The sequence below is a fragment of the Hemitrygon akajei genome, chromosome 4 (assembly GCF_048418815.1).
Source record: "Hemitrygon akajei chromosome 4, sHemAka1.3, whole genome shotgun sequence".
Taxonomy (NCBI): domain Eukaryota; kingdom Metazoa; phylum Chordata; class Chondrichthyes; order Myliobatiformes; family Dasyatidae; genus Hemitrygon; species Hemitrygon akajei.
This window is the reverse complement of record NC_133127.1, coordinates 198,458,406-198,481,684: the sequence shown is the minus strand read 5'-3', so window position 1 is coordinate 198,481,684 and position 23,279 is coordinate 198,458,406. Positions and strand designations below refer to the sequence as shown.

General features: G+C 48.7%; 1 protein-coding gene across 1 annotated transcript in view; it reads right to left on the bottom strand.

The window, feature by feature from the left end:
• Positions 1-353: 353 nt before the first annotated feature.
• LOC140726047 (neuronal acetylcholine receptor subunit alpha-10-like) overlaps positions 354-23,279 on the bottom strand; it is a 53,839-nt gene continuing 30,913 nt past the window's right edge. The window contains exons 3-5 of the mRNA XM_073041942.1: positions 7,939-8,093; positions 4,927-5,456; positions 354-3,131 (exon numbers count right to left, since the gene is read on the bottom strand). Of these exons, the coding sequence (XP_072898043.1) occupies positions 2,587-3,131; positions 4,927-5,456; positions 7,939-8,093 (1,230 nt within the window). The 3' untranslated portion in view covers positions 354-2,586. The remainder of the gene's footprint in view (positions 3,132-4,926; positions 5,457-7,938; positions 8,094-23,279) is intronic.

Here is a 23,279-nt window from a genome sequence, read left to right as displayed (position 1 = left end):
GAATCCTGTGGATATTCCCGATGGGGAGGGATGTGTCTGAGATGTATCGGACTGAATCCTGTGGATATTCCTGATGGGGAGGGATGTTTCCGTGACGTATCGGACTGAATCCTGTGGATATTCCCGATGGGGAGGGATGTGTCCGTGATGTATTGGAGACTGAATCCTGTGGATATTCCCGACGGGGAGGGATGTGTCCGTGATGTATTGGACTGAATCCTGTGGATATTCCCGATGGGGAGGGATGTGTCCGTGATGTATTGGACTGAATCCTGTGGATATTCCCGACGGGGAGGGATGTGTCTGGATGTATCGGACTGAATCCCGTGGATATTCCCGATGGGGAGGGATGTGTCCGTGATGTATTGGACTGAATCCTGTGGATATTCCTGATGGGGTGGGATGTGTCCGTGATGTATTGGACTGAATCCTGTGGATATTCCCGACGGGGAGGGATGTGTCTGGATGTATCGGACTGAATCCTGTGGATATTCCCGATGGGGAGGGATGTGTCCGTGATGTATTGGACTGAATCCTGTGGATATTCCCGACGGGGTGGGATGTGTCTGGATGTATCGGACTGAATCCCGTGGATATTCCCGATGGGGAGGGATGTGTCCGTGATGTATTGGACTGAATCCTGTGGATATTCCTGATGGGGAGGGATGTGTCCGTGATGTATTGGACTGAATCCTGTGGATATTCCCGACGGGGAGGGATGTGTCTGGATGTATCGGACTGAATCCTGTGGATATTCCCGATGGGGAGGGATGTGTCCGTGATGTATTGGACTGAATCCTGTGGATATTCCCAACAGGGAGGGATGTGTCCGAGATATATTGGACTGAATCCTGTGGATATTCCCGACGGGGAGGGATGTGTCCGTGATCTATTGGACTGAATCCTCTACTCTCTACAGCTTTTTACGTTCCAGTGCATTCGTATTGCCGTACCAGATACAACCAGCCAGGATACTTTCAGAACTACATCTGTAGAAGTTTGTTGGAGTGCTCGGTGACAAATTGAAAACATCTGCAGAATGTGAAGACGTTGGCGTGCCTTCCTTGTGCTGGGTCAGGACGGGTGACCTCAGTCAAATTAGAGAACGTTACCAGCGGAACATCACTGACAGTACAACACAAGATACATGACAAATTAAACTAAAATAAATGTGACATCTGTGCAAGTTCAGAAAAATAAAGACAATAGTGTATCATCGTGGTTTGGAAGGCCTGTTCTGTGAAGTTCTACCTGATCGCTGTTCGAGGGTCTTCAACGTGTGTCAATTGAAACAGGACAGTCCTTGGAAAACTACTTCACTAGTTGTAAAAATCCCTCCGGACACCTTAAGGATGGGTGAATGTTGGTTTCCTCTTCCTGAGTTACAACAGTGTTACTTTGATAAGGAACTGAAAGGCTAAAAAGACCCTGATGGAAGTTGTATAGAGACCCCAAAACAGTAGTAAGGATGTGGTCTACAAATTACAGTGGGAGATAGAAATTGCATGCCAAAAGGACAATGTTACACTAGTCATGGGAGATTTCAATATGCAGGTAGATTGGGAACATCAGGTTGGTGCTGGATTCCAGGAAGGGGAATTTCTAGAGTACCTACGAGATGGTTTTTTAGAGCAGCTTGTGGTTGAGTTCACTCAGGGATCAGCTATTCTGGATTGGACCAATGAACCAGAATTGACTAGAGAGCTTAAGGTAAAAGAACCCTTAGGAGCAAGTGATCACAATATGATCGAATTCACCCTGAAATTTGAGAAGAAGCTGAAGTCAGATGTATCAGTATTACAGCGGAGTAAAGGGAATTACAGAGGCATGAGAGAGGAGGTGGCCAGAATTAATTGGAAAAGAACACTGGCAGGGATGATGGCAGAGCAGCAATGGCTGGAATTTCTGGAAGCAATTCAGAAGGAACAGGATGTATACATCCCAAAGTAGAAGAAGATGTATTCTAAAGGAAATATGACACAACCATGGTTAACAAGTGAAGTCAAAGCCAACATAAAAGCCAAAGGGAGGGTATATAATAGAGCAAAAATTAGTGGGAAGTTCGAGGATTGGGAAACTTTTAAAAACCAACAGAAGGTATTTAATAAAGTCATTAAGAAGGTAAAGATGGAATATGAAAGTAAGCTAGCCAATAATATTAAAGAGGATATTAAAGTCCGCTGAAGAGGTAGTGACGGGGGACAATGAGATGGCGAAAAAACTGAATAAGGATTTAGCATCAGTCTTCACTGTGGAAGACACCAGCAATATGGAGGAAGTTCCAGGTGTCGGGGGTCATGAAGTGTTAAAAGTTACCATAACTAGAGAGAAGGTTCTTGGGAAGCTGAAAGGTCTGAAGGTAGACAAGTCACTTGGACCAGATGGTGTAGACCCCAGGGCTCTGAAAGAAGTGGTATTAAGAGATTGTAGGAGCATTAATAATGATATTTCACGAATCGTTAGATTCTGGAATGGTTCCTGAAGACTGGAAAATTGCAATATTTAGCCTTGTGGGCTGAAGGGCCTGTACTGTACTTTTCTATGAGCTATAGACTACAATCAAACTACAGCCATTGTACAGCTGGACTACAGCGCCTGGGCAGTAATAACAACACTCATCACGGTGACCATCAGAACGAAGATCCAGGTGAAGAGACGGTCGATCACTCTGCTGACCCTCCTCCACTCGGCCAGCAGTTGCCGCGTTTTCCTCTGCCGATGGACACAACTGGCGATGAACTCCACGTCGCTGGCCAGCCACTGCCGGTCTGCTCCAGCACCACACCTCCACCGATCCTCCTCCCCACTCGCAGCGGGAAGAGATTGGGTGGGGCAGATCACTCCCTCAGGTTCCTCCTCCTGCCCCTCGCTGAGGCTCGGCCTGTCCACTTCTCCCAGCAGCCAATGACCACCGGCGGCCAGGCCCCCCTGGGTTCCGGACTCTGTGTCCTGTCCACACCTCTCACCCAGCTCACAGACAGAGAGGAAGCGGGCCATGTGTCCGAGAATAAGCACCTCGGCCCAGCGGGGAACGGGCTTTGCCTCAGGACCACAGTAATGTATGTTCATGATCAGCACCGTCAAGGCAGTGGAGGCAGTCATCATGGCCATGGTGGCAATGTAGTACTTCCCTACAACAACAGGGGGAGAGTGGCCGTTACTCCAGGTGGGCTCGGATGTTGTGCTGGTGGGCTTTAGGATGAGAGTTGGGTTCAGCATTGGGGGTTAGATTGGGAATTTGAGGTTGAGTTGGGTGTTGAGGGTTGAATGTGGATTTGGAGTTGGTTTAAAGGATGGATGGGGTTTTGGGTTGTGTTAGGGTTGGATTGGTGGTTGGGCAGGGGGATTGGGAATTTGAGGTTGAGTTGGGTGTTGAGGGTTGAATGTGGATTTGGAGTTGGTTTAAAGGATGGATGGGGTTTTGGGTTGTGTTAGGGTTGGATTGGTGGTTGGGCAGGGGGATTGGGAATTTGAGGTTGAGTTGGGTGTTGAATGTGGATTTGGAGTTGGTTTAGAGGATGGGTTGGGTTTTGGGTTGTGTTAGGGTTGGATTGGTTGTTGGGCAGGGGGATTGGGAATTTGAGGTTGAGTTGGGTGTTGAATGTGGATTTGGAGTTGGTTTAGAGGATGGGTTGGGTTTTGGGTTGTGTTAGGGTTGGATTGGTGTTTGTCTTAGTGGTTAGGGTTTGGTTTGGGGTTTAGGGGCTGGGTTGGGAGTTTGGGTAGGGAGATTGGGGATGGGGAATGAGAGTTTCTGGATTGCATTGAGGGTCAGGTGTGGGTTTGGGTTGAGATTGGGCTTTGGGTTGTGTCTTGGGGTTTGGGTTAGGGTTTGGCTGGGGTATTAGTGGTTGTGTTGGGCTTTGGATGTTTGATGGGTGTGGGTTTAGGGTTCAGATTGGACTGAGTTGGGACTTGGCTTGATGGTTAGAGTTTGGGTTGGGAATGGGGAATTGGGGATGGGGATGAGAATTGGTCAGTGTTGGTAGTGTTGACGATTAGATGCTGTGTTGGGGTTGGGGTTGAAATTGGGTTTAGTGTTGAGCTGAAAGTGGGTTGGTGGTTGAACATTGAGTGGGCTGTAGGCTTTGGGGATGAGCTGGGATTGGGTTGGGGTTTGGGGTTGTGGTTTGTGTTGGGAGGATGGGTGTGGGGATTGGTATTGGAAGATGAGAGTTGGGCAGTGAGAATTAGATGCCAGGTTGGGGCTTGTGGTTTCAGATTCAGATTCAGTTTATTGTCATTTAGAAACCACAAATGCAATGGGTCGGTGGTTGTGTTTTTGGGTTGGGCTATGGATTTGGGGTTTATGTTTACATTTGTGTTGGGGGTTGGGATCAGACAGAAAGTGGACACGGCATGGACTGTGACCACGGAGGTGTCCAGTCGTAACCCCGGCCCACTTAGTCCAGACATGACCTTGGACTGACCCTCAACATGACACTAAGCGAGACACCAACTTTTTAACCCTGGATATGACCCCGTGACTCCACAGTACTCAATGGAGGTTAGAAGAACGGAGGGGGGGGGGTCCAATCGACCCTACTGAATATTGAAAGCCCTCGATAGAGTGGATGTGGAGAGGATGTTTCCGATAGAGGGGGAGTCTAGGACCAGAGGGCACAGCCTCAGAAAAGAGAGATGTCCAATTCGAAGAGAGATGAGGAGGAATTTCTTTAGCCAGAGGTTGGTGAAATGTGGAATTCAGACGGCTGCAGAGGCGAAGTCATTGGGTATATTTAAAGCAGAAATTGATGGGTTCTTGATTAATCGGGGCGTCAAAGGGGAGAATACAGCAGAATGGGGTTGATAGGGAAAATAGATCAGCCATGATGCAATGGTGGAGCAGACTCGATGGGCTGAACGGCCTAATTCTATTCCTATGTCCTAAGGACACGACCTCACACCGACGCTGGTGGGACTCACCAAGGAGCGGTGGGCTCTCGGCCGGGGGCGTAATCTCGACCACCATCAACTGGAAGACAGTCAGGGCAAGGAGCAGGGCGACGCCCAGCGAAACCTTCTCTCCGGAGGCTGCGGGCAGCTGGAAGGCAAGCGGGGCGAGGGCGGAGAGGAGCACGCAGGGCAGCAGCAGGTTGTGCAGGTAGAAGAAGGGCCGGCGGCGCAACAGGAGGACGAAGGTGAGGTCGGTGTACGGCTCCGAGCAGCAGCCGTACTGAGCGAGCCTCCGGCCGGCCGGCAGACCCAACACCTCCCACTCGACGTGGCCCGCGAAATCCGAAAGCTGCCCCGTCTCCCCCGACGGCCACAGGTCCAGCTGCCGCCCGCCGTACGTCCACGAACCGAAGGTCAGCGGGCAGCGCTGCGTGTCCAGCGGGAAGAAGGTGACGTCCAGTTGGCAGGAGGTGCGGGCGATGGCCGGCGAGTCCCATGTCACCAGGCCATCGTATCGGACCGCCGCGTTCGTGTCTGCAGGGCTGGTGAACCGGTCAGCGCTGGAGTGGGAGGGAGAGGAGGAGTGAGGGGAGCGGGATAGAGGGGGAGGGAAGGGGAGGGGGGAGGAATAAAGAAGGGAGAGGGGGATGGATGGGGAATGAGGGAGATGGAGGGGAATGGGGAGGGTGGGGGAATGAGTGGGAGTGATGGCAGAATGAGGGAGTGTAGGTGGATGGAGGGGGAATGAGGTGGATGTAGGGAGGGGTAGTGGGATGGAAGGGGAATGAGGGGTGGAGGGGGAGGGAGGATGAGGGAGATGGGGAGGGTGGAGGGAATGAGGGTAGGGAGGAATGAAGAGGGTGGAGGAGGGAGGGTAGGAGTGTTGGAGGGGAGGAGTGGGAAAAGAGGGAAGAAGTGGGGGAGAGATGGGAGGAATTGGGAGGGGTGGAATAGTGTAGGACAGGGAGGGGAAGAGTGGGGAGGTGGGAGGGAAGGGAGGGGAAGAGTAGGGAAGGAGTGAGGGGAGGGAAGGGAGGAATGAGGATAGGGAATGGGGATGGGGAGGGAGGGGGAAGAATAGGGAAGGAGAGTGAGGGGAGGGAAGGGAGGAATGAGGATGGGGAAAGGGAGGGGAGGAATGGGAAGGTGGGGAGAAGAGGTTTGGGTGAGTAATGCTGTGTGAGAGGAGAATTCAACAGAAGAGAGTGCAGATGCACTGTAGAACAAGTGCCCCTGCTAGTTCAGGTGTCTTTCGCACCTTGTCCCTGGATGTTAGCAAAAGCATGTTCTCCTCTCAAGGTTTGGGTGTCTGGGGTGACACTGCTGTTATGGGTCCAGGGTTCACCCACAGCTCAGACCAGGTGAGGGCATTGCAGAACCCCCCAGTAGTGTGAAAGGATCGATGCTGGAGTTTTAACTAAAACCAGGATGAGGGAGTGTATCACTCCTGTCCTCACCACTCTACACTGGCTTCCTGTGTCTTTTAGAATTGATTTTAAAGTTCCCTTACCTGTTTTTAAAGCTCTCAGTGGTCTGGAACAGGAGTACATCACAGAACCATTTTCATTTTATAATCCTGCTCGAGTTCCACCTCTTAAATTTAAACAATCTCCCTGAAAAGATCATTGGCTGGTCAGCTTTTCTGAACTACGCTCCAAAACTGGAACTCAATGCCTAAAACTATAAGGGATGCAGACTCAGTTAACACCAGCTACCAGACATATTTATTTATCCTTGCTTTTAACAAACATCTTTTTGTCTTTTATTTTCATGTTTGTACTTTATCCCAGTGTAAAGCACTTTGAACAGCATCATCTGCATGGAAAGTGCTCGATAAATAAGTTGTTATTATTACTAACTCTGGTCTCTGATCGTTCCACACTGGTCCTATGATCTGATCTGCGCCTCCCTCAGTGGCAGAGGGAGGGGAAATCCCAGTGCTCCACTCACCAACTCCCACCGTCCCCCCGACAATGGCCGCTCTCACCGTTTGCAGGAGCCAGGGTTCTGCTGCTTCACACCGCCAAGCACCCAGGCTCGATCCCACTCTCTGTCTGTGTGGAGGTTGCACGTTCTCCCCGTGACCGCGTGGGTCTCTCCCAGGTGCAACAATGTGCTGGGTCGGTGGGTTAATACGGGCTGGCGTGATTGGTAGTGTAGAGATTAGCGCAGTGCGGGACATCGGAGTTCAATTCTGCTGCTGTCTGTGAGGAGTTTCTACGCTCCCCCCGTGGAATGTGTGCGTTTCCTCCAGGTGCCCCTGTTTCTTCCCACGGTGCGGAGGCTGGCTGGTCAGTAGGTCAGTGTAAATGTCCTGTGCTTAGGCTGGGGTTAAATCGGGAGGTGGTTGCACTGGAAGGGCCTGTTCTGCACAAAAGTAAGAATATTGGGGAACGCCAGGTAGCTTTTCTCTGAGAGTGGTGGTGCGTGGAACGCCCAGCTAGGCATGATGGTAGAGACCGGTACATTAGGGACGTTTAAGAGACTCTTAGATAGGTACATGGAAGATAGAAAAATGGAGGGTTATGTGGGAGGGAAGAGGAAGATTAATCTTAGAGTAGGTTAAAAGGTCGGCACAACACTGTGGGCCGAAGGGCCTGTACTGTGCTGTCGTGCTGTATGTTCTGAGAGCATGGCCTGGATGGTGGTGGTCCTGATGATGGACGCTGCCTTCTTGGAGCTGCGCCCTTTGCAGATGTGCTCAATGGTGGGGTGTGGGGGGGCTTTTCCTGTGATGGACTGGGCTGTATCCACAACTTTCTGGAAATCTTTCTGTTCCTGGACACAGGTGTCATGATGCTGCCGCTTAGATAAGCAAATGGATGGTAGAAAAATGCAGGGCTATGTGGGAGGGAAGGGGGTAGATCAATCATGGAGTAGGTTAAAAGGTTGGCACCACATTGTGGGCTGAAGGGTCTGTATTATGCTGTACTGTTTTATGTAACAAAAGGTTAGATGTGGGAAGAGCAGTGGATGTTGTCTGTTTGGACTTTAGCAAGGCCTTTGACAACATCCTCCATGATGGCCAGAACAGGGCCTCACCTGTTGTAGAGGACGATATCTGGTCTCCACAGATAACTGCTGGGTACACGTATGTTGTCCAAGCCACCGTAGTCCTCCTTGTTCCAACGGCAGAAGGCATCTCTCCATACCTGTCTGGTCCACAGGTAGGTGGTTAGCTCCTGGTTTCTTTCATCCTGAAAGGTAACTCCTGTAAGTCCACAAAGGCCACAGAAGGGAAGCGGGATAAACGCACTGTGGGGAGAGGACCAGAGTGAAGCAGGGTCGAGGGAAGAGAAAGGATTCAGCAGTGGAGATTAGGAGACCCATGTTCAGCCATAACTCTCCAAGCCTCTTCCTCAGGTATCTATTGAAATGCTTCCTGAATGAAGAACCTTTTAAAGAGGGTGCAGAGGGGATTTACCAGGTTGCTGCCTGGATTCGAGAGCTTGTCTTATGAGGAGAAGTTGAGTGAGCTGGGGCTTTTCTGTTTGGAGTGAAGGAAGACGAGAGGTGACTTGACTGAGGTGTACAAGATGATTGAGGCATTGATAGAGTAGACAGCCAGAGACTTTTTCCCAGGGTGGAAATGGCGAACAAGAGGGGGCCTGTTGATCTCCAAGGGGTCCCTATTCTCTCCCTAGCTGCCCTAATATAACCATAGAACCTGGGATTTTCCTTAACCCTACCTTCCGTATCCTCCTTGTACCTTCTCTTTGCCTTCCTGATTTCCATCTTAAAGAGTATTTCTAATCATTTCATAGTCATCAAGGGATGTTAAGGGATTGTTTTCAATAATGGATGAGTCTAGGACCAGAAGGCACAGCCTCAGAATCCATTTAGAACAGAGATTAGGAGGAATTTCTTTAGCCAGAGGGAGGTGAATCTGTGGAATTCATTGCCACGGACGGCTGTGGAGTCCAAGTCACTGATTGTATTTAAAGTGGAGGTTGGTGGTATCAAAAGTTATGGGGAGAAAGCTGGAGAAAGGGGTCCAGAGGGATAATAAATCAGCCATAATGGAATGATAGAGCAGACGCGATGGGCAGAGTGGCCCAATTCTGCTACTCGGGCTCTGGGATTTGCCCGATGCCTCCCCCTCCCCCCCCCCCATGAGTGAACCTACCACATTGATGATCTGGAAGAGGGTGACCTGCAGGGTCACGTTGAGGACCTGGTCTGTGTCTGACACTGGCCTCAGGACCTTGGAGTAATTGGCCCAAAGGTCCCGGAGCAGTCGTCGGGCGATCCTGCCGCTGGCTGGCTGGGTGCCTGGAGGGAGGGGTGGGAGTGGCAGGTTACAGATACACTCTCTCCAATGGGTGCTCTCATCAGGGGCAGGGAGAGAGTGAGGGAAAGGAGGGGGGTGGGGAGAGGAAGGGGAAAGGGGAGAGAGTGGGGGAGGGAGGGAAGGGGTTAAAGGGGGAAAGGGGGAGTGAGAGGGAAGGGGAGAAATGGGCAGGGGAGGGAGAGAGAGGGGAGGGGAGGGGGCGTGGAAGAGGGGAGAGAGAGGGGGAAGGGGAGAGATAGGGGAGGGTTTAAAGGAGGGAAGGGGAGAGAGGGGAGGGGCGTGGGAAAGGGAAAGGAAGAGAGGAGGGTGAATTATGTGGAGCTTTGAGCAGTGCTGAGGGGGTGAATTAGAAGGGGTGGGGTGAAGGGATGGATGATGTGTGGTGGAGGAGGGTGAGGGTTAGAGGGGTTGAAAGGTTCGCGGTTCGGCCCCTTTGCTCCTGCTGTCCTGTGGGTCCACTTCCTCCCCCCACCACCCCGCTGTCAGATCTCCACCTCTTACCCCCTTTCAGCCGATCAGGTACTCGGGGAACCTGCCCCGGGCTGTGGCCCCGTCCTCCTCCTCCCTCCCTCCCTCCCTCCCCCGGAGACGGAGACGGAAACGGCGGCGGACGGTGAGCGAACCTGGCGGCCAGAAACACGGTAAGAGCAGCAGCAGCAGCCGGAGGCAGCGCATGGCCGGGAGTGGGAGGATGAACGAAACAGGAGAGAGACCGGGTTACAGACACGGCAGATTTGCATCCAGCACTCCCGTCCGCTGCCAGCGAGAGAGTCGCCGAAGTCAGGGTCCAGACCCCGGGGGTGGGGTCTGGGGTTGGTGGGACCTTCGTCACGGCGGGTTATTAATGTCTGGAAGCCCCAGTCCCGGAGATTATTATAACCAGTGAATATATTTCTGTGTGACTGGGTGGTAGAGTTAATGTTAGACTCCTTAAAAGTAGCGTGAGACTATTACAGCTCGGGGCGTCGGAATTCGCAGTTCAATTCCGGCCTCGTTCGCTCTTCCCGTGACTGCGTGGGTTTCCTCCGGGTGCTCCGGTTTCCTCCCAGTTGGTGGGGTAATTGGCCATTGTGAATTGTCTGGGGTTAGATGGGGTGCAGCCGCTCTTTGGACTGAAGTGTCTGTTCCAGCTATCTCTAAATACAGAAATTAAATGAGTAAGTTAACACATGGGGTAGAGCCGCTGCTTCACATCTCTGGAGACCCGGTTCGATCCCAGCCTCCAGCTCTGTCTGTGTGGAGTTTGCACGTTCTCCCTGTGACCGTGTGGGTTCCCTCCCACATCCCAATGAAATCACAGAACACGGAAGTAGGCCGTTCGGCCCTATGTTCTGTGCGACCAAAATCCTATCTAACAGTTCTACCTGCCTGAGTTTGGCCCATATCCCTCTGAGCCTTTCCCATTCACGTACCTGTCCGAGTGTCTTTTAAATGTTGCACCCGTCTCTATCACTCTGGCACCTTCTTCCAAACACCCAGCACTCTCAGTGTGGGGAAGTTGCCCCTCAGATCCCTATAAAATCTTTACCCTCTCACCTTAAACACATGCCCTCTAGTCTTTGGTTCCCTTTCCATAAGACATAGGAGCAGAATTAGGCCATTTGGCCCATCAAGTCTGCTCTGCTGTCTCATCATGGCTGATCCAATTTTCCTCTCAGCTCAATCTCCTGTCTTCTCCTCATATCCTTTCTTTCCCTGACCAATTAAGAATCTGTCAACCTCTGCTTTAAACCCCCCCCCCCCCCCCCGTGGCAACAAATTTCACAGATTCCCCACTCTCTGGCTAAAGAAATTCCTCACTTTCTCCATTCTAAAAGGACACCTCTCTATTCTGAAGCTGTGTCCTCTGATTTTAGACTCTCCCACCATAGGAAACATCCTCTCTATCAAGGCCTTTCACCATTCGATAGGTTTATATGAGGTCGTCACCCTGACACAGTGGTGTCAAGAAAATAACCTCTCCCTCAATGTCACTAAAACAAAGGAGCTGGTTGTGAATTACAGGATGAATAGAGACGGGCTAACCCCTATTGACATTAATGGATCTGGGGTTGAGAGGGTGAACAGCTTTAAGTTCCTCAGCATCCACATCACCGAGGATCTCACGAGGTCTGTACACAGCAGCTGTGTGGTGAAAAAGGCACAACAGCACCTCTTCCATCTCAGACAGTTGAGGAAGTTTGGTATGGGCCCCCAAATCCTAAGAACTTTACAGGGGCACAATTGAGAGCATCCTGACTGGCTGCATCACTGCCTGGTATAGGAACTGTACCTCCCTCAATCGCAGGACTCTGCAGAGAGTGGTGCGGACGGCCCAGCACATCTGTAGATGTGAACTTCCCATTATTCAGGATATTTACAAAGACAGGTGTGTAAAAAGGGCCTGAAGGATCACTGGGGACCCGAGTCACCCCAACCACAAACTGTTCCAGCTGCTACCATCCGGGAAACGGTACTACAGCATAAACGCCAGGTCCAACAGGCTCCGGGACAGCTTCTTCCACCAGGCCTTCAGACTGATTAACTCATGCTGATACAATTGTATTTCTACGTTATATTGACTGTCCTGTTGTACATAATATTTATTACCATAAATTACACATTGCACATTCAGACGGAGACATAACATAAAGATTTTTACTCCTCATGTAAGTAATAAAGTCAATCCAATTTATTCTTCTGAATTCCAGTGAATACAGGCCCGGAGCCATCAAACGCTCTTGATATAACAAGCCATTCAATCCTGGAATCAATCTTGCGAACCTCCTTGGGATCCTCTCCAGTTTCAGCACATCCTTTCTAAGACAAAGGGCTCAAACCTGCTCTCAATACTCCACGGGAGGCCTCCCCACTGCTTTATAAAGTTTCAACATTACATCCTTGCTTTTATATTCTAGTCCTCTTGAAATGGATGCTAACATTGCATTTGCCTTCCCCACCACAGACTCAACCTGGAAATTAACCTTTTGGAAATTCTGCACAAGGACTCTCGAGTCCCTTTGCACCTCAGTTTTCTGTATTTTCTGCATTTAGAAGATAATCTACCCTTTCAGTTTTCCTGTCAAGGTGCATGACCATACACTTCTCAACACTATTCCATTTGTCACTTTGCCTATTCTCCTAATCTGTCTGTCCTTCTGTAGCCTCTCTGCTTCCTCAACACTACCTGTCCCTCCACCTATCTTCGTATCATCTGCAAACTTAGCACAAAGCCATCAATTCCATCATCCAAATCATTGACATATAACCCATGCTAGATTCTTCTCTGTAATACCACGGGCTTGTAACTTGTTAAGCAGCCTCATGTGTGGCACCTTGTCAAAGGCCTTCTGAAAATCCAAGTACAGGAATCTCCTTTCTCTATCCTGCATGATATTTTTTCAAAGAATTCCAACAAATTTGTCAGGCAAGATTTTCCATTGGGGAAACAATGCTGACTAAAGGGTATTTTATCATGTGCCTCCAAGTGCCCTAAAAACCACATCCTTAACAGTTCACTCCAACATTTTCCCAACCACTGAGGTTAGACTAACTGGCCTAAAATTTCCTTTCTGCCTCTCTCTCTCCTTGGAGTGACATTTGCAATTTTCCAGTCTTCCGGAACCATTCCAAAATTTAGTGATTCTTGAAGGATCATTACCATTGCCTCCACAATCTCTTCAGCCACCTCTTTCAGAACCCTGGGGCGTAGTGCATCTGGTCCAGGTGACTAATCTACCTTCAGCCCTTTCCGTCTCCCAAGGACCTACTCTGTAGTAATGGTAACTTCATGCTCCCTGACATTTGGAACTTCCACCACACTGCTGGTGTCTTCCACAGTGACGACCGATACAAAATACCTACTCAGTTTGTTCACCATTTCCTTGTCCCCCATTACTACCTCTCCAGCTTTGTTTTCCAGCAGTCTGATATCCACTCTCGATGCTCTTTTACACTTTATGTATTTGAAGAAGCTTCTGGTATCCTCTTTAATACTATTGGTAGCTTACGTTTGTATTCCACATTTACCTTCTGAATAACTTTTTTAGTTATTCAGTGGGGTTGGTTTTTAAAAGCCTCCCAATCCTCTCACTTTTTGCCCTATTATATGCCCTTTCTTCAGCTTTTATGTTGGCTTTGACTTACGGTTGTGTCACCTTGCCTTTAGAATATTTCTTCCTCTGGGATGCATATATCCTGTGTCTTTTGAATTACTTTCAGAAATTCCAGCCATTGCTACTCTGCTGTCATCCCTGCCAGTGTTCTTTTCCAGTCAATTCTGCCCAACTCCTCTCTCCTGCCTCTGTAATTCCCTTTACTCCATAGCGTTTCTCGGAGAGGAAGACTGCACATTCACCTCGGGTTTTAAACACCTCATTAAGACATGAGACATGGAGCAGAATTGGGCTACTTGACCATCGAGCCGGCTCCACTCTGTCATCATGGTTCATCCATTTCCCCCTCAAGCCCATCCCCCTGCCTTCTCCCCATAATCTTTCACACCATGACTAACCAAGAACTTATCAACCTCCGCTTTAAATGCAGACAATGACAATAACCCTAATTCCTCCTCATCTCAGGTCTAAATTGGTGTCCCTCTATTTTTAGCCTATGCCCTCTGGTCCTAGACTCCCCCACCATAGGAAACATATTTTCCATGTCCACTCTGTGTAGGAATTTCAACATTCGATAGGTTTTAATGAGATCTCCCCCCCCCCCCCCCCCCCCCCCATTCTTCTAAACTTCAGCGAGTAAAGGCCCAGAGCCATTACAGTACTGGCTCCTCATACAATAAGCCTTTAATTTCAGATTTGTGTTTGGACAATGGACCCATGAACAGTTTACTATGTGGTACGTGAGGGTAATATGTGAGGGTACTAATCAGTAGTCACAAGGTGAGAGAAACATCAATGCCCAGGAATGGAAAATGGTGGATACAATCCAGACCATCACAGGAAAAGCCCTCCCCACCATCGAGCATTCCTACAAGGAGCAGTGTTGCAGGAAGGCAGCATCCATCATGAAGGGCCCCCACCATTCAGACCAGGCTCTTTTCTTGCTGCTGCCATCAGACAGGAGGTACAGGGGCCCTAGGTCCCACACCATCATGTTCAGGAACAGTTATTGCACTTCAGCCATCAGGCTCCTGAACCGACATGGATAACTTCACTCACCCCAACTCTGAGCTGCTTCCACAAACTACAGACTCACTTACAAGAGCTTCTAACAATTCATCTTCTCAATATTATTTATTTAATTTTATCTGCATAATTTGTCTTCTTTTTCACAGTGGTTGTCAGTCTTTGATTATATACAGTTTTCCATAAAATATTATTGTAGTTCCTTATTTTCCTGTAAATGCCTGCAAGAAAAGAATCTCATAGTAGTATCATCTTCGTCATCGTTATGTGCCGTGTCGAATGACGTGGGTGATCATGGTGACCATGATTGTTCCTGGCAAATTTTTCTACAGAAGTGGTTTGCCATTGTCTTCTTCTGGACAGTGTCTTTACAAGAAGGGTGACCCCAGTCATTATCAATACTCTTCAGTGATTGTCTGCCTGGGGTCAGTGGTCACATCACCAGGACTTGTGATCTGCACTGGCTGCTCATACGACCATCCACCACCTGCTCCCATGGCTTCATGTGACCCTGATCGGGGGCTAAGCAGGAGCTACACCTTGCCCAATGGTGACCTGCAGGCTAGCGGAGGGAAGGAGCACCTCACACCTCCTTTGGTAGAGATGTATTTTCACCCAGACGCCCATTCCATCCGTTGTGCTGAACCAACTAAATTAGTATCAGATATGCAACTAAACTAAATCTCTTCTGCTTACACAGTGTCCATAACCTTCCATTTTCCTCACATCCATCTGCCATTTTAAATGTCTCTTAAAAGTCTCTAATGTATCTGCCTCTACCCCCACCCCAGGCAGCACATTCCAGACACCCACCATTCTCTGTGTAAAAAAACTTGCCCCTCACATCTCCTTTGAAATTACCCCCTCTCACCTTAAACGCATGCCCTCTGGTATTAGACATTTCAACCCTGGGAAAAAGATGCTGTCTGTCTACACTATCTATGCCTGTCATGATCTACCAGATCTGCCCTCAGCCTCTGCTGCTCCAGAGAAGATCAGCTCAGGTTTGTCCAATGTCCCGTGGCCCTCTAATCTGGGCGGCATCAAGGTAAACCTCTTCTGCACCCTTTGCAAAGCCAGTCCTGGCAACACCCTCGTTAAAAACCTTCCCTCAGATAGTGCTTCCTTCTCTTAGAATCCTTCTGCACCTCTTCATGAGCTGTACACACAAAATACATTTCATCAGTATCAAACACGAGGAATTCTGCAGATGCTGGAAATTCAAGCAACACACTCAAAATGCTGGTGGAACGCAGCAGGCCAGGCAGCATCTATAGGAGAAGCACTGTCGACGTTTCGGGCCGAGACTTACATCAATATCAGGCTGTTTTAGCGGCACGATAGTGATGCACCATCAATAACTCTCGGAGACGTGAGTTAAGGTAGGCTTTTATTGGCTGGAAGAAAGCACCGTCAGCAGCAAGAGACCATCACACAACATCCTGGAGACTGAGGGAGGAGCAGTGCCTCCAATTGCCTTTATCCCAGGGTCCGTGGGAGGAGCCACAGGAGCTGTCAGCGGGGGGGGGGGGGGGGGGGGGGCGTGTCCAGACAGGTATATGTAGTTCACCACAGATAGCGTAATGGTTTACAGCGCCAGTGACCCGCTCTCAATTCCCTCTGCTGTTTGTAAGGAATCTGTACGTTCTCCCTGTGACTGCACAAGTCTTCTCCAGGTGCTCTGGTTTCCTCCCACGTTCCACAGACGTGCAGGTTAGGTTTGGTGAGTGGTGGGCCTACTATGTTGGTGCTGGAAGCACTTACCGGCTGCCCAGCTGTGACTGTGACTCTGACTGTGTTGGTTGTTGACACAGAACGACACATTTCACTGGGTTTAAGAATCAGAGTCAGGTTTAATACCATTGGCATTTGTTCTTTTTAGTATTATGTATTGCAAAGCAACAAATTTAAAATTAGGGGTAGTTAGTCCTCCTTTCCCTCCCCTCAACATTTTATTCTGGTGTGTTCCCCCTTTCTTTCCAGTCCTGATGAAGGGTCTCAGTCCAAAACGTCAACTCTTTATTCCTCTGCCTGGCCTGCTGAGTTCCTCCAGCATTTTGTGTGCGTTCCTCTGGACTTCCAGTTGTTGTTTGCAGCAGCAGTACTTTGAAATCCATAATAAAAATTACAATGAGAAATACTGTATATAGAAAAAAATAAATTAAACAATTAGTGCAAAAAGAAAACAAAAAATATTGAGGGAATGTTCATTGTCCATTCTGAAATCTGACAGTGGAGGGACAGAAGCTGTGGGGACCTTCGGGCTCCTGTGCCTCCTCCCTGATGGTTCAAAATACATCTAACATATAAGGTTAATCTAATTTCCCTGCGATCTGTCACATCTCTGTAATTGCCTTTATTTAACTTGGGGGCAGTTTCTCACTAGCAAGCCGAGGGTGAAATTCTACCGGGCTGTGATCAGATTTTCCTGGTGCATCTTTTACTCTGAGATCATTAATTAATCCTGTCATGTCACACGGTGCCAGATCTCAAATAGCCTGTTCCCGGGTTCATTTCTCAAATAAGCTCTCCCCAAAACACTATCAGCTCACCCTCCAGGCCGCGCTTGCCAACTTCAACTTTACATTATATGAAGGATGTTGAGTATCTTCAATGTATGCAGGCCCTTCGGCCCTTCTGGCCCATGCCAACCCACCTAGTCCAAATTTCCTGCATTCGGATCATTTTCCTCCAAGACCCACCCCTCCATTACCTGTCCAAGTGCTTCGTCAATGATACTATTGGCCCGTCTCTTATCACTTCCTCTAACAGGGTGAATGCAAGCAGGCTTTCTTCCACTGAGGTTGGTGAGACCGGAACTAGATGTCAAGAGTTAAGGGTGAAAGGTGAAATGTTTAAGAGGAACTTCACTGTCAGTGGAAATGGAGGATGTGGGGTTGATTTCAACATTTAAGAGAAATTTGGATAGATATGTGGATGAGAGGGGTATGGAGGGCTGTGGTCTGGGTGCAGGTCAGTGGGGCTAGACAGATTAATGGTTTGGCACAGACTAAATGGGCCAAAAGGTCTGTATTTGTGTTGTAGTGCTCTGTGACTCTAGCACCTCACTCCATATGCTCACCACCTTCTGCCTGAAAAAGTTGCCTCGGGTCTCTTCTAAATCTTTCCCTTCTCACCCTGTGCCCCCTAGTTTGGGGTAAAGACTGTAACCTTATCTTAAACACCTCTACAGGTCACCCTTCATCCTCCTACGTTCTGAGGAATGGAGACCTAGGCTGGTTAACCTCACCCTATCACTCACACCCTCTCATGCATGGGTGCATTGGAAAGGCAAGATTTGCCCCTGTGGACTGAGCACGGGTCTCCATAATGCAGTCACGGGGTAGGAAATAGAGGGCTATGTGGGAGGGAAAGTGAGAAATTAGAACAGGCCCTTTGGCCCATGATGTTGTGCTGACCCAAACAAGAAACAATCCATCCTGATGCATTTCACATCATAGTTGATGACTTCAATCAGGCTTGTTTGAATAAATCCCTGCCGGATTACCATCAGTGTATAATTTGTAGCACCAGAGGTCCCAACATACTAGACCACTGTTCAACTAAGATAAGGAATATCTTCAGTTACAACCCCAGACCGCATTTTGGGAAATCTGATCACTTGGCTGCCCTTCCTCTATCTGTATACAGAGGCTAAAGAGCAGATTCCCGAGATCCGGATGAGGACAGCAAAGAGGTGCTCGCGGCAACAGAGGAGTGGCTACGGGATTGCTTCGAGTCAGTGGACTGGGCCGTGTTCAAGCACTCATCTGTGGATCTCGATGAATATACCAGGGTTGTCATGAACTTTATTAAAACCGTTGTAGGTGATTGTGTCCCCACAAAATCATTGAGCGTCTTCCCCAACCAGAAGCCCTAGATGAGCATGAGATCCGCTATCTGATCAGAGGCATCCGAGATGGAAAGTCACAAGAGGTCCATGGACAATCTTTGGAAAGCCGACTCATGGGTGAAGTAGCAATTTCCGACTAAACTGGAATCAACGAAGGATGGTCAACAGCTTTGGGGGGGCTTGAATACCATCACCTCTTACAAAGTGAGATCAAGTGACAGAGGTGACAACAGGGCTTTGCTTCCAGACGAGCTCAGTGCCTTCTGTGCTCACTTTGACCACCAGAACATGGAGGAACTGTCACACAGCCTCTGATGATCTTGTGATGTGCAAGCAGCCTTCAGGAGGGTGAACCCAGGAAAAATATCCAGCCCAGACAGGGTACCTGGCCAAGGACTAAAGACCTGTGCTGATCAACTAACTGGAGTCATCACTGAGATCCTTAAACTCTTGCTTCGACAGTCTGAGGTACCCACCTGCTTCAAGCAGGCTTCAATTATACCGGTGCCCAAGAAGAGTGTGGAAACCTGCCTCAATGACTATTGTCCAGTAGCACTTACATCCACAGCGATGAAGTGTTTTGAGAGGCTGGTGATGAAGCATATCAACTCCTGCCTGAGAAGCAACTTAGATCCAATTTGCCAACTGGAGCAACAGGTCCACAGTAGATCCCATCTTGTTGGCTCTTCACTCAACCTGATGAATGCAAAGATGCATATACCAGATGCTCTTTATTGGCTACAAATCAACATTCGATACCATCATCCCTACAAAACTAATCAATAAGCTCCAAGACCTTGGCCTCAATACCTCCTTGTGCAATTGGTTCCTCAATTTCCTTACTTGCAGGCCCCAGTCTGTTCGGATTGGGAACACCATCTCCTCAATGATCTTTATCAACTCAGGTGTACCACAAGTCAGTGTGCTCAGCCCCCCGCTCAACTGGCTTTAAGCTCATGACTGTGTGGCCAAGCACAGCTCCAATGCCGTAACCTAGCTTTCTGATGACACCACTGTCACAGGCTGAATCTAAGGTGGTGATGAATCAGCATATAGGAGGGAGATTGAAAACCTGGCTGAGTGGTGCCACAACAACAGCCTCTCACTCAATGTCAGCAAGGACCAAGGACCTGATTATTGACTTCAGGATGAAGCAAAAGGTCCATGAGCCAGTCCTCATCAGGGGATCAGAGGTGGAGAGGTCCTCAGTGTTATCATTTCAGAGGGCCCCGCATGTAAGTGTAATTATGAAGAAAGCACAGCAGCGTCTCTACTTCCTCATGAGTTTGCAGAGATTCTGCATGACATCTAAACCTTTGACAAACTTCTATAGTTGTGTGATGGAGAGTGTATTGACTGGCGGCATCACAGCCTGGTATGGAAACACCAATGCCCTTGAATGGAAAAGACTAGAAAAAGTGGTTGATATGACCCAGTCCATCACAGTCCACCATTGAGCACATCTACATGAAGTGTTGTCACAGGAAAGCAGCGTCAGGACCCACATAACCAAATTCAGGAACAGTTATTACCCCTCAACCATCAGGCTTTTGAACCAAAGGTGATAACTTCTCTCAATTTCACTTGCCCATCACTGAACTGTTCCCACAACCAATGGACTCACTTTCCAGTCTCTTCATCACCTCTTCTCGATATTTATTGATTATTTATTTATATTATTATTTATTTATTTTTGTATTTGTACAGTTTGTTGTCTTTTGCTCGCTGATTGAATGCCCATGTTGGGGTGGTCTTTCATCATTCTGTTCTGGTTATTATTCTATAGATTTATTGAATATGTCCTCTAGAAAATTAATCTCAGGGTTGTATATGGTGACATATATGTAGTTTGATAATGAATTTACTTTGAACTTTGAATTTTGAACCTACTCCAATGTCAATCTAACCCTTTCCTGCTACGTAGCCCTCCAGTTTTTTCATCCATGTGGTAAATCTCCTCTGGACCCTCTCCAAATCCTTCACATCCCCCCCTGCAATGAAGTGACCAGAACCAAGCACATCACTCAAGTGTGATCTATCTAGAGTTCTACAGAGCTGCAACACCTCACCATGACTCCAGGACTCAATCCCCGACCAACAAAGGCCAACACGTGACACCTTTTTTACATCTCATCAAAATGCACTACCATCCTGAGGGAACCCCATCATTCCTCAACTTCACGACACTACCTCGATCCCCCCATCAACCCTGCACTCTGCCCTCAAATGCCAATCTCCAAAGAGAATCACATCACGCCTTCCAGATTGAACTCTGACTGCCACTCCACACCCAGCAACACATCCTATCATTGTCCTGCTACAACCCTCCAGATCCTGGGGTAGGTTAAAAGGTGGACACGTTGTGGGATGAGAGGCCTGTACTGTGCTGAACTGTCCATGTTCAGTCTGTGCCTGGTTGCTCCCGTGCAGAGGAGACCACATCGAAAGATGTGAAATGAATTGTTCTTTCGACCGGAAGGGCTGGGTGCCTGGATGGTGGGAAGGGGGAAGGGGTAAAACAATTATATCAGCGACTGGATTCCACAACTCTCTCAGTGGGAGGGTGAGTAACCGGAGTTTGAGGCCCTCATCCAAAGGTCTGTAGCGGAAAGTGTGAGCAGCTTCAAAATCCCGGATGTCAACATCTCTGACAATCTGTCCTGGGCCCAACATGTTGATGCAATTACGAACAAGGTATATTTCATTAAGAGCTTGAGGAGATTTGGTATGTCGCCAAAGATTCTCGCTAATTTCTAGAGATGTATGGTGGGGAGCATTCTAATTTGTTTGCACCATTGTCTAGTATGGAGGGGCCACTGCTACCACCCTCGAAAAAAGCCACAGAGGTTTGTAAACTTAGACAGCTCCATCATGGGCACTAGTCTCCCCAGCAAGGAGGACATCTTCAAAAGAAGGCAGCATCCATCAGTAAGGACCCCTGTTACCCAGGACAGGTCCCCTTCTCATTACTATCACCCAGGACAGGCCCCCTTCTCATTACTATCACCCAGGACAGGCCCCCTTCTCATTACTATCACCCAGGACAGGTCCCCTTCTCATTACTATCACCCAGGACAGGCCCCCTTCTCATTACTATCACCCAGGACAGGCCCCCTTCTCATTACTATCACCCAGGACAGGCCCCCTTCTCATTACTATCACCCAGGACAGGCCCCCTTCTCATTACTATCACCCAGGACAGGCCCCCTTCTCATTACTATCACCCAGGACAGGCCCCCTTCTCATTACTATCACCCAGGACAGGTCCCCTTCTCATTACTATCACCCAGGACAGGTCCCCTTCTCATTACTATCACCCAGGACAGGCCCCCTTCTCATTACTTTCACCCAGGACAGGCCCCCTTCTCATTACTTTCACCCAGGACAGGCCCCCTTCTCATTACTATCACCCAGGACAGGCCCCCTTCTCATTACTATCACTAGATTTCCGTATGGACAATGAACCCATGAAAACTTCCTCACTATTTTGTCCTATTTATTAATTTTATAAATAAATTCTTACTGGAAGTCATAGTAATTTTATGTATTGCACTATCCTAGTGCCGCAGGGCCTTAAGAAAGTGGAGTTGAATTAGGCCATTTGGCCCATCGAGTCTGCTCAACCATTTCATCACGTCTGATATATTATACCTCTCAACCCCATTCTCCTGCCTTCTCCCTGTAACCTTTGACTCCCTGACTAATCAATAACCCATTTATCATTTATTTTTGTATTCAGCAATACAGCACATAGAGGCATTTCCAGCCCAGCAACCCCCTGAAAAACCTGATGAACCCTGACTTAATCATGGGACCAGTGACCAGTTATCCGACCTGGTACATCTTTGGACTGTGGGTGGAAACTGGAGGATCCGGGTGAAATCCCCACGTTCCACAGGGAGGAGCTACAGAGACTCCTTACAGAATGGTGCCGGAGTTGAACTCCAAGTTCTGGAATGGCCCAAGCTGTAACAGCTTCTTGCCTACAGCTACACTACCATGGTGTCCATATCCACCTCTGTTTTAAACACACCCAAAGTCCTGGCCTCCACAACCAACTGTGGCAATGAATTCCACAGATTCACCACCCTCTGGCTGAAGAAGGTCCTCCTTCATCTCTGTTCAGAGGCTGTGACTTCTGGTCCTAGACCCCCCCACTATAGGAAACATCCTCTCCACATCCACTCTCTCTGTGTCCTCTGGTCCTAGACTCCCCCACTATAGGAGACATCCTCTCCACATCCACTCTCTCTGTGTCCTCTGGTCCTAGACTCCCCCACTATAGGAAACATCTTCTCCCCATCCACTCTATCTGTGTCCTCTGGTCCTAGACTCCCCCACTATAGGAAACATCCTCTCCCCATCCACTCTCTCTGGGCCTTTCAATATTTGATAGGTTTCAATGAGATCTCCTGCCACCCCCTATTCTTCTAAACTCCAGCGAGTACAGGACCAGAGTCATCAAATATTCCTCATATAGTAACCCTTTCAATTCCAGAATCATACTCATGAACCTCCTCTGGACCCTCTCCAACGCCAGCACATCTTTTCTTAGATAAGGGACCCAAAACTGCCCACAATACTCCCAAGTGCAACCTGATCAATGCTTCTAAAGCCTCAGCATCACATCCTTGCTTTTATATTCTAGTCCTCTCAAAATGAATGCTACCATTGCATTTGCCTTCCTCACCACAGACTAACCTAGAAGTTAAAACAGCTAATGCTGCAAGTCAGGGAAGTTCAGACCATATTAAAGCTGGTCTGATTCTGAGACAGCGAGGGGCTGCACAGGCAGATTCCACTCCACACCCAGTGACGTGGAGCTCGGTTTGTCGTTGGTTGTGAATTCTCACACTACTGGTGGCCGGAGTACAAACTGTGTTGTTAATGAGATTTAACAAGAACAGCTCCAGGTGGGAAAATATTTATTATTAAACGTGGCAAAACTTGCTCCTTGGGAAACAGAACTCAGTTCCCTAAGACCAAAGTACAGCAGGGAAGTCACCCACAAAAGCAGGCTGGGGACAAAATCAGGATCAGGGAAGATGGGGAAGCAGAGGGAGAATAGAGGGGTGAGGGGGCGGCTCTCCAGAACCCTTCTTCTTCTTCTCCCATGGTC